Below are 12006 nucleotides of genomic sequence, written 5' to 3' on the forward strand. Positions count from 1 at the left end.
TTCTTTGACATGCTTTTACTGAAATGTGGAATATCTATTTACGTTTTTGCCACTCTCCATCTTAAGTCTTCTTAAAGTATGATAGATTTTATCTCATAATGCCAACTTTCCAGTTATAGACATTCAGAGTAAGTTTATCTTAGCTAATTTCACTTATTCTAAACATGTCTATCTTGGACAAGATTTTATCTTAACATGAATGATTTTGATAGGTTTGATAGATTGCTGATTTGTCATATCAGTAATTGTAGTTAATGCAATTATTTGATTTAAATTATATCTGGAATTGCCAATTACGTTGTGAATGCTTGGTCATGTTCAGTCATTGGTGATCTAATTATTGCATTGTAATGGCCAATTGGCTAAGCAATAAATTTGAAATTCATACATCTATACTTAAGAGGTTCCATAGAATTTGTGTTTTGTGAACTGTCACAGTTTCAAAGTTGACATATGATATGACTGTTTGAGAAGGACAGGCCATGGCAAATAAATTCACATAGCGAAGTGCAATGTTTGCACTTGTTTTGAATAATCAACCTCAAGGTGATGTTGGGACACAGGCACTCTTTCCTTTGGTATAAATAAGCTGTTTGCTTAACACCTATTTTATCTGGAATAAAATAAGCCACGACTCAAGCCATTCTATGGTAATTCTTTCAAGTCATTGTCTATTTTTACAAATAAATAGAGGGGGAAACTAGGCAATGCTTATTTAAAGAGTGAATAAGATTGGATTCCAAATATTTACAATAACCCGAGTGCAACCATAAGTGAACACTTAGGTTCACACTTCTGTACTCCCTTGAGAAGCAGCCTTTTGTTGGCTACAGATGCTGCCAAGTGCTGGCAAGAGGAAATGGGGATGTGCAGAAATCAGTGCACACAGCTAAAGATGCCTAGGGAATCTCACACAGAAATCTCTCTTCTCACCACCCTGTGAAACTGGAGCTCTAAAACAGAGGTCAGAAGGAGGTCTCCATGGTGGTGGTGGTGGTGGGTATGCTGTGGACTTGCATTCTCCCTATCAGACTGGCTGCTGATGCTTTTGTTGACTCTAGGAGATGAGGTTTGGCAGCCTGACCGAACTCAGGTATTGGATCCTGGAGACCTAATCTGAAAGATTCAAGCAATAAGAACTGGGCATATAAGTGGAAACCTGAAGCACGCCTTCTGTTACGTTTGATTCACTGTGACCTGAGGCTGAATGGACAGCCTTTTTCACGATAACCTTTAAGGTCAGAATTCCTGGTGTTTTCCCTCTCCTCTGGCTTCCTCTCTGTCACCATGGGCATTCCCAATCCCCTCACTTCAGTTTCCTAGGAATCGACTTTCTCTCTTCATTGAGTTGCATTTTGTTTCCTGTTTCCTCTCCATCTGCCTCCCCCTCCCTGTCCCAAAACAACTATAGCGCTTGTATTTTTATTTAGTTAATATACAAATCATTTATAAGCCACTCTTTTAAAAAAACTCTAAGCGGTGTACAATATAAGAACAATGTCAACAAAACAAAAACACAACATGAAACCAAAGCAACAGTCAAAATAAAAAACCACACGGAACAAATAAACAACAGGAAATTGGGGGGTTCAGAAACATAAATCAAGGTCAGAGCTCAAGGAAAGTCTGGAGAAACCAAGGATGTACTGGAATAAACACCTCCACTGATACTCCATCAATATTGTTACCATTCTTTTCAATGATTCTTCAGTTGTAGCTCCTCACTGAATTTTAATCCCAAATATCAAACAACTACAGTTCAGTGATACCAGTCCTTTTAAAGGAAGGCTCATGGTAATGATTGTATTGAAGATTTTGCTGAATTAAGGCCTAAACAAGAGGAGGCCTTGCTACTCCTAACATTTTCAAAATGTCAAAAACTACATTACCCTATGCCTAACACAATTTCTACTACTATTCTATTGTTTCAGCTTGCAGGATCCCTGTCTGGCATTCTAATGGCACATACAGTAGTCAGAATACAAGATTAGCCAAAATATCAGAAGATATCGGTCTGAATAAAACACTGTCAACAGATACTGGATTTGACCCACAGAGTTCTGTGCAACAAATGGTTCAAGAAAGCTGATGAAGATGCATATCCCTATATGATTTACGTTACAGATTAAATGGGACATCCCCACTGCTACTTGTGGGAAAGCCGATGTGGATTACATTGGCTGACTGTCCTCTCGATGTGCACTGCAATCCTGAAGCGCAGTTAGATAATGATAGCAATTAATATGAAATATGAGGCTCACCACCACTGAAGCATGCATACATGAGTTACAAAAACAGAGTGAAAATGTAGATGCTCCAAATCAGGTCTGCAATGTGCAGACTTTTAAAACTATAAGGTGTAGGCCACAGTTTTAGCAAGGCGCCTAATTTATGCTTGCTAAAATGAGATGCTCGCCCTTATTAAGATCCAGGAATTGAGCTTCCTTGAGTTTAAACTAATTTACTTCTCAACGCGGCTGAACTGCTTTGCAATTTAACTTTTTTTGCTTTGATCTGCAAAGGATGCTCCAGGGCAGCCTTAGTTCTGGTAAACAACATTGCATGGGAATCTTCATTGAACATGAAGTTGACCAGAACAAAGGCAAAGTCTAAAAGATTATTAAAATTTCAAATAAAAGGAGGGGAGAAGATTAGTCTGCAAACCAGTAATTTCTTTGTGTGTGCAGGGTGGGGGGTTGGGAGGGCTACTTGGAAGGGAAGGGGTGGTGTCCCTTCCAAGTAGCCCCACCCCACCCCCAAACTACTTCTCCAACAGTTTGCCTTCCTCCAAGCCCAACTTGTAATAGAAGAATGGAAGTGGAAAGGCAAATTGTCAGGGTGGCTACAAATATCTGTTGATTTAATCTGTGAGTTCTAATATAACAGATGGATCTAACAAATCTGCACGTGAGAGTACCGCTGTATTGATCAAAGCATATTCTCTTTGTTTCTGGATTTTGTACATGGGTGACATTAGGCATCACTGTGGAAGAGACATTTCCTCCATGCACGAAGGAACACCTTTTCTAAGCCAATACTTTGGATCTGGTCATTGTGCTGGAGGTGGGAAGGTTTACCAGGATTGGATGAACCCTTTTTGGCTTCACTCAGGCCCAGGAAGTGGATCACAGCTTGCCTGCCTATTTGGCCAATGGCTGGCATGCTGCAATGCCGGTCCCGCCCCTTCGCTTAAAGAAGGTAGATTTCCAGGGGTTGCTGAGTATCCCCCCCCCCGAAAAGAGGGTGGTAGGCCAAATAAGTTTGGGAACCTCTGGTCTAAAAGATGTTTACTGATCTGCTTTAGCTGTGGCAGGAACCATGTGTGAAGGGAAAGAGTCTCTAAGATCTATGTTTCAACACAGGGATTGTCATGAGGGGTCTTCTCACAGAGAGAGGGGTCACAAGTAAGTGATGTCTGGGCATGACAGATGGGGAAGGGGATGTCAGGGTCTGCGAGCAGAGGAGAACGTGACCACCAACCTACTTTGAACATGAGGACCATGATAGGTCCCCTCCCCCCCAACTCATGCTAACATGAAGACTATAGGTCAGTCAAACACCATGACCCTCAACAGACCTTTGTGGCAGAAAGCAAAAAGGACAGTGAATCTTAACAACAAATCCTATTGGAATGGCTTTTGTTCTTATTGGAGTATTGCCTTTAGTGTTCTTGCCTCCAGCGCCCCTCCCTTGCTGAAAAGAAGACAATAGAATTGTCATTAGTCTCCACACTTTACTTAGGAGACAGCTGTTATCATGGCTTATAATAACAAAAAAAAAACAGCTCAGCTGGGGGGGGGGGGAATATGCCTTGATATTGTTCGAACTGACAGCACTATATGATCACAACAGGTATGCAATTGAACATTTAATCAGTATAGCAGGAAGATCATTATCATATTAAAATATTTAGTAAGAGGATCATGTCAAAAGTTTCCACTTGGATTCCTTCCAGAGTTACAAAGCAAAATCATATTAAAAAAAATCTCTCCTGGTCTGAAAGCTAATCTGTACTGTCATTAGCGCAATGCTGTATCATTTTTATAGGAGCCATAATTACGTACAATAAGATATAATACATGCTATTTAACACAATTTAAAAGGCAATGTGTCTCTATTAAACATGCCTCCAGGATAGAAAGTTTTCTCACATTAATTCCAACTTGTCCTTGCCTTTGCATTTCAAGTATGTAATGCAGAGCAGATTTTCAGTAGCGCACCCTGTAAGAATTGCCGTTCCTCTTTTTGCTTTCACAGCGTGCTACACTGAAATCACTACCTGTGCTCTTTTATTTAACAGATCTATAACCCACTGAAAATTAAAAAATCTTCCCAAAAGCAGCTTAGAAAATACACATCAAAACACAGACAATAATAGCCTAATCATCTGCTCTAAAATACTTCTCAAAAGCATGAGAACCCAGCATAGCCTAAATATTGTTGCATGATGCCCCAATCTCTGAGTGGTGTGAGATTCCAGGGGTTCTAGGCGCTTACCCAGGGTTCGTGTTTCCTTTTCGAATGACGGAGAAGAAGAAGAAGAAGAATTTGGATTTGATATCCCGCTTTATCACTACCCTAAGAAGTCTCAAAGCGGCTAACAATCACCTTCCTCCCCCACAACAAACACTCTGTGAGGTGAGTGAGGCTGAGAGACTTTAGAGAAGTGTGACTAGCCCAAGGTCACCCAGCAGCTGCATGTGGAGGAGCGGAGATGCGAACCCAGTTCACCAGATTATGAGTCCACCGCTCTTAACCACTACACCACACTGGCTCACTGGTTCATCTAATCCTGGTAAACCCTCCCACCTCCAGCACAACTGCCAGATCCAAAGTATTGGCTTAGAAAAGGAGTTCCTTCATGTATGGCGAAAATGCTGTATGTGGAGGAGCGGGGAATCGAACCCGGTTCACCAGATTACGAGTCCATTGCTCCTAACCACTACACCACACTGGCTCTCTGTCCACCACACTGGACAGTGGAGACTGTGGTGTCTTCATGATATGTGGTTTATTTACACATATATACAACTTGAGCCTCTGACGGAGGGATCCACAGCACTAATGCCCCAAGAAAGCCTTGTTCCCCCATAGCCACAGCCTTGGATTTAAACAAAAATCAAACATTGCTCTGTCTCTGTCTTTCCAGCTTGCTGCTTTGCTTCTAGCTCACATCAGTCCAACCTCTCTTCTCAACTCTGCCTTTTTCTTCTTCTAACTACCTGCCAGTTGAGGGAGGGCCACCCATTTTCTGGCTCGTACAAAGTCAATTCCTCTGCTCTCCTTAATGGCCCACCAGTTCACCAGGAAGGTAACAGGGCTGTTTGAAACTATCAAAGGATAAAGCCTGTCTGATTCTTCCTGCAATTGAGATCCATATCTGAGGGACCACAGCTCGAAAGACTCTATGTGCCCAACAGCCTGATAGTCTTAGCAAATGGGTACCTATCAAAACCTCTAAAGCAGATCTTCAGGAGCAACAGAACTTTAACACTGAAGATACACATGGCAGCATGGTTCTTACAATTGGATTTTCACATCAACTCTGGTTGGGCAGCAAACCTGCCATGGGCCCTATGGAGATCATAGCATGGGAAGGTACGGGCTGTATGGCCATGTATCAATGTCTCTTGTGGATGCGATCTTGAAGCCATTGCTTTTCCTGAAGATGCCAGAGTGAAGATAGAAAAACCTGCTTTCTTCTCCTGCACTCACTCCAATCTGGATTATGCCATGTGGAGGGCATAATAGCCACTGCTACCCAAACCATAAGAACAGGTAGTAGAAAAAGGAGGGCATGGTTTTCTGAAATGATCCTTCACCATGCCCAAAAGTTGTTGGGAATCTGAGGTGAGATACCCACTCAGCGGAAGTTGCCCCCAGTTCCAGTCACCACACAGAGGCAACTTAAGGTCCAAAATAGTTGACTACTGCAGAAGATAAGGCTTCAGTAATACTATTCTGGATGTGGATATATACATACAGCTTGTAGGCTTTGCAGATACACATACACACACACATATATACAAGTACAAAGTATTTCTGCTGCTCCAGCAGTTCCAAGATGTAACACAGACTTCAATTCACTTCACAAGATTCACTGACTGACTAATGAACTGACATGCCTTAATTATTTATATAGATGGCACTGAGCTGTTTCCATAGCAACTGCCTTGGCTGACCATGCACCTGTTGGCTTATCTCAGACATAGGATGATTTGTGCTCATGAAGGAAATTAACGCCTTTTTCCATGTCCCATTCCTCCAACAAAAGCCGGCACATTATGAGCTATTCCAAAGAATTTTCAACTTAGTATTAACCATGAGCTTCTGTCCATGATTTTGGTTTAGATAGGAGTCAATGTAAATTGATCCAAACCCTGTAACTTTCCTAGGGCAGACTATTCATTTGCCTAATGCCAATAAATTATAGTAACAGGAAGGACTAGGATTTATAACAGCTGCAAAATCTGCTCATCACCAGTCTCTGTGCCCACACGTTTTTCAATTTGTTACCCTACCTGCAGATAGCTGGAAAGCACTCTTGAAGTCCTTTTTTCTTGACTAATGAACCTTCAAGACAGTACATGATGATGTCCATAACCTATAAGCAAATTTTAAAACAAATGTTAAGTATACAAAAACAAAAACAAAAATGTAAGAATTTTTAATACTAAGCGTAGGAAGGATCAACTGACAAGCCGGAATGTGTGCAGAGGTGCGTGACCAAGATGATTAGGAGTCTGGAAACCAAGCCTTATGAGGAATGGTTGAGGGAATTGGGGATGTTTAGTCTGGAGAAGAAGAAACTGAGAGGAGGTATGATGGTCGTCTTCAAATGTCTGAAGGGCTATCACATAAAATATGGAGCAAGCTTGCTTTCTGCTGCTTCAGAGGGCATGACTTGAACCAATGGACAAGAAAGAGAGATTCCAACTTTTTAAAAGGAGCTCAGCTCAACCCCACTACCCACAACACTAGAAAGGGCTGGTCTGGTTGGCAGGATGGCCCCTTTCCTCTTTGGGGAGATAATCTGAAGAAAGGCTTTCACCTGCACAGCTAACGGGAGGTGCCAGCCCATAAATGCCCTCCAGGAATCTCTGCAGAACAATAAAACCCCCCAAACCAAAAATACAGCAGCATATTTTGAAACATCTTTAGAATCAGGAATACCGTCCCTCTTCAGTCTCCCTCTTGCGAAGGCACTCTCTTGACTCACAAAATACTATGTGTCACATCCAGATTCTGCCTTACGCAATCATACAAAACCTACTACTCATTCAGCATCACTCATTCCATTCTACTGCCACACATCCACTCAATCGCTCCAACATCTCCCACTCAGTCACCAACAGCTATAACCAGTCACTCCTTCCACTCAACAAAAATGAGCTACAAAGTTACCTGCCGCCTCCTGCATGCCCCACTGCATAACCTTTCTGTGGCTTGAGTTCATTGATTATCTTCATCTACTGTCCCCTCTTCTCCACCACCTCTCCTTTCTGCCATCTCCCCTTTTCTTGAGTTGATTCTACTCTGGACACCCCTTACCATCTTCTGAACTAGTTCATGAAGTGTATGCAAAACGACCTGTGTACATTGCTATGGGTAACACAAGGAGGCCAGGTTGAAGAAGCCTCCAGGAAATGACTTGTCCCACCTCTCTAGCTCATTATCTTGTTTTTCCAAACTGTTTGGGGGACAGTGGTATGTGTTTTGTATCAAGCGCTGTGATGACTGCCAAAGAAACGTGGCTTCGCCAGACTGATGCTAGAAGTACTGCAAGGTGAATGGGCTCACCACGCTATAGCAGTAGTAAGTACAAGTTATCAAGTGGAGTCTTCATGTGATAGGCATACAGTCAACATTAGGCCAGTATTTTGGCTGGGGCTGAATTTTTTGACTGAGTCTTTCCCAACCCCCCATCCAGAGATTGAATCAGGGATCTTTTAAATGCAAAGCACCTTCTCTATCATGAACTACCTCTTCGAAGTGCTTTGCAAAGGCTTTGATTTATTTTACCAGCTGGTGAGCCAATAAAAACGTACTTGTCTTTTCTTCTAAAAAAATAACCAGGTCAAACATAGGCACAAACGCCTTCAGTACCTTGAAAGGCCTGCACAAATGTCATTGAATTGCGCAACAAGAAACACAAACGTGGCTCATAGAAGATGGCCTTACCTCTACAAGGAGATCCACAACATCCATAGGCATTTTTTCAATAAGTATTTCTATAACTCTCAGAATTTCTCCTTTGGCCCGAGCCAACGTACTGGTATGGATATTCTGCTGAGACTGAGTATTTGCTTGGAGAGCAGTGTGCCTGTGCACCTGTAAAAAACAGTAGGATTGTTAGGGATGCTTACATTCAAAATTTTCCCTGGATTTTTGGCTTCCACATTGCTGGTCCTTGTGTGCTAAGGGGCACCAATGTCTTCCCTTTTTGATATCCATCCTTGGCCCTGCCTGCTACTCACAGGGCATTTGCTGAAGTCTTCAGTTTGTCTCTCTCTTACAGGTTAGCAAAGCACATAGATCTAAAACACTATGCAAAAAGAAATCTCAATGGGATTGCATGTGCTGGTAGCTGGGGGAGAGCTACCCTGCTGGCAGCTGGGGGAGAGGGGACGGGGGGAATGATCTAGAAGCCATGGCAAACACAGTATTCTCTAATTCAGTAACTATATCTCTCTCTATAAAACTATCGGAGTTAAAATGGAAAGCAGGTGTAACAGAACGAAGGACAGAGTCACCCCACTGAACACTAATGAAAGAGAATGGGGGATGAAGAACATCTGCTCATATTTGTAGATTATATGTATGATGTCTATGAAACTCAAGCAATTAATACATTTAACCCTTTCCACTGGATTCTCACTTTATTTCCTGGCAATAAAGTCACAGCTATGTTTACTAGCACAGGACTTTACTGATTTTCTTTCTTAAAGAAAAAAGTACTAGGAAAGCTCTAATTGGTAGTGATTATTTCTCCTAAGTGCTCATAATGAGTATCAGTGGGTTCTTCCTTATGACTTCCTCCTTTGCAAAGTACATGGGGCGCATGAGGATGTTCACAATGCTAACAGTCCTGACTCTGGATAAACTGATCAGGAATAAGTCTCATGCTTGGTGCATAATTGGCAACCAGGTCAAAATGACAGCTCGCAACTCAGGATGAATTCTCAAGCTGAGTCAGTATGGATTAGTAAACACCGTACTTTTATGTGTATAAGACTACCTTTTTTTTTTACTGTAAAATAATGTTGAAAATCAGGGCTCGTCTTGTACACGGATAGTGCAGAGGGGGGACAGGCAAATGGTTGCAGCCGCGTGCAGGAGGTTGTCAGCGGCGATTGGGTGTGTGATTGTTAGCTGCGGCAAGGGCTGCTTTGGATTGGCTGCTGCTGCGGCAACTGTGTTGGTGATTGGTGGCTGCGGCAAGGGCTGCTTTGGATTGGCTGCTACTTCGTTCAATGGATTGGTGATTGGTGGCTGTGGCAAGGGCTGCTGTGGATTGGCTTCCACTGCGTCAATTGTGCTTGCGCTTGCCAACTATTGGTGGCTATCGGGCAGACGCTTTGTCACGTCTGGTGAGCTCCACAACTCTGGGCCATCTCCCCCATTTTATCAAATTGGAGTCCCCCAAAATATACATGGGGGCATCTTATAGACGGAAAAATACAGTACTTTGCGTGTGCTGGCAAGCTTTCTCACACAGACAGGGTGGCTCTGAGAATATGTACAGAGGGACATTGAGTGATGGAGTGGCAAATGCCACTGGGAAGGCAGTGTGCTGGGAAGGAGAGTTTATCCCTTCACTCCCAATAGGGACATTCCTTCTTCTATTTTTATTGAAAATTTTCAAAAGAAAATACAAATCCTGGTTTCGGGACGGAGACGGCTCTGGTTGCCCTAACAGATGATCTCCGTAGACAACTGGATCGAGGCGGGTCAGGACTGCTGATCCTTTTAGATTTGTCAGCAGCCTTTGACATGGTCGATCATGATCTTCTGGACCACCGCCTCGCAGACGTGGGGATACAGGGCATAGCCCGTAACTGGTTATGCTCTTTTATCTCTGGTTGGGGACAGAGGGTGGCACTAGGGAGGGAAATGTCGTCGCGCCACTCCTTGGTGTGTGGAGTGCCGCAGGGCGCAATTCTCTCCCCGATGCTTTTTAACATCTTTATGCGCCCCCTTGCCCAGATTATCCGGAGCTTTGGGCTGGGCTGTCACCAATATGCTGATGACACTCAGCTCTATCTGCTGATGGATGGCCACACCGACTCGACCCCGAACACACTGACCAGATGCTTGGAAGCTGTGGCTGGATGGTTTCGTGGGAGCCGATTGAAACTAAATCCTTCGAAGACAGAGGTCCTATGGCTAGGTCGGGATAGCATGGGGATGAGGGACCAACTCCCTTCTCTTGCGGGGGCCCAATTAGTGCCATTGCCTTCCGTTAAGAGTTTGAGTGTAATCCTTGACGCCTCCCTTTCCATGGAGGCGCAGGTTACAGCAACAGCCAAGGCGACATTTTTCCACCTTCGCCGCATCAAGCAGTTGGTCCCTTACCTTTCCCGCCCTGACTTGGCCACAGTGATTCATGTGACGGTCATCTCCAGGCTTGACTACTGTAATTCGCTCTACGCGGGGCTGCCCTTAAAGCTGTCCCAGAAACTCCAGAGGGTGCAGAATGCTGCAGCGAGACTCCTCACGGGGTCTCTGCCATGGGAGCATATTCACCCAGTGCTTTTCAAGCTGCACTGGCTCCCGGTGGAGTACAGGGTCAGATTTAAGGTGCTGCTTTTGACCTTTAAAGCCCTTCACGGCCTAGGACCCTCGTACCTACGGGACCGCCTCTCCTGGTATGCCCCACGGAGAGCCTCAAGGTCCATAAATAACAACACCCTAGTGGTCCCGGGCCCTAAGGAAGTTAGATTGGCTTCGACCAGAGCCAGGGCCTTTTCAACTCTGGCTCCGGCCTGGTGGAACGCTCTGCCTCATGAGACCAGGGCCCTGCAGGATCTGATTTCTTTCCGCAGGGCCTGTAAGACAGAGTTGTTCCACCTGGCCTTTGGCTTGCAGCCAATTTGATTCCCTCCCTCCCTCTCTCTCTCTCTCTCTCTCTCTCTCTCTCTTCTTTCTTTCTTTTCCTTCTCCTCCTGCGATGAGGCTACATTTTAATATTTTAATGTTCCATTATTTTAATGTTGTATTTTATTTTTGTTTTTAAGTTTGTAATCATTCATTTGTTTTTATTATTGCTTGTAAGCTGCTCTGAGCCCGGCCTTGGCTGGGGAGGGCGGGGTATAAATAAAAAATTATTATTATTATTATTATTATTATTATTATTATTATTATTATTAATAAAAGTCAAACCAGTCTAAAAACAAAGAATAACAAAAAAACCAAAATAAGATGAAAGAAAAATCAAGAAACAGAGAGACAGAAAAGATAAAGGAAGAAAAAGAATATATACAAAGGGCCTTCATCCCATTTATATCATATCCTTCATCCATACTCAGAAAGGTGGACCCTCCCAGCTCCCACCTGAGAGCCTGTTTCTTCTTAATAGGGACTTGTCTTCTAAGGCTTTGACCCAAGCAAGGGATGGCGGCGGGGGGGGGGGGGCTTTCCATTCCAACTGCAGTTGGGGGGGCCCTAAAGCATCCTCCCCCCCTGCATGATGCCTGCAAGTAAAAAATGCCTCCCCCCACATTTTCACCAGTGCAGGGTGGGGAAGTAGATATGAAACTGCATGCTATGTACTAAGCAAATGTGTAGTTTGGCTCTAAGTCACAGTGCAGTGTTACAAAGCAATGATTAAATATATGACAGTGTTCTGTTTCTGAGTACAGTTGACAATATTGTCATCAGCTCAGAGCCCGAGGCCCAAATAAATATACACATGAAATTACTCTGCAGATTACTTTATGGATTCGGAGCCTGACTGAAGGACTGTCTGGTTGTTTTCCACCCCTCTTTATACACATATATAATGTG

The 12006-nt window shown here is 43.5% G+C and overlaps 1 protein-coding gene across 1 annotated transcript in view; it reads right to left on the reverse strand.

Moving 5' to 3' along the window:
• Positions 1–12006, reverse strand: part of WDR7 (WD repeat domain 7) — a 226909-nt gene that overhangs the window by 51387 nt on the left and 163516 nt on the right. The window contains exons 24-25 of the mRNA XM_079994680.1: positions 8182–8331; positions 6522–6604 (exon numbers count right to left, since the gene is read on the reverse strand). Of these exons, the coding sequence (XP_079850806.1) occupies positions 6522–6604; positions 8182–8331 (233 nt within the window). The remainder of the gene's footprint in view (positions 1–6521; positions 6605–8181; positions 8332–12006) is intronic.

The sequence above is a fragment of the Podarcis cretensis genome, assembly GCF_951804945.1.
Source record: "Podarcis cretensis genome assembly, chromosome: 11".
Lineage (NCBI taxonomy): Eukaryota > Metazoa > Chordata > Lepidosauria > Squamata > Lacertidae > Podarcis > Podarcis cretensis.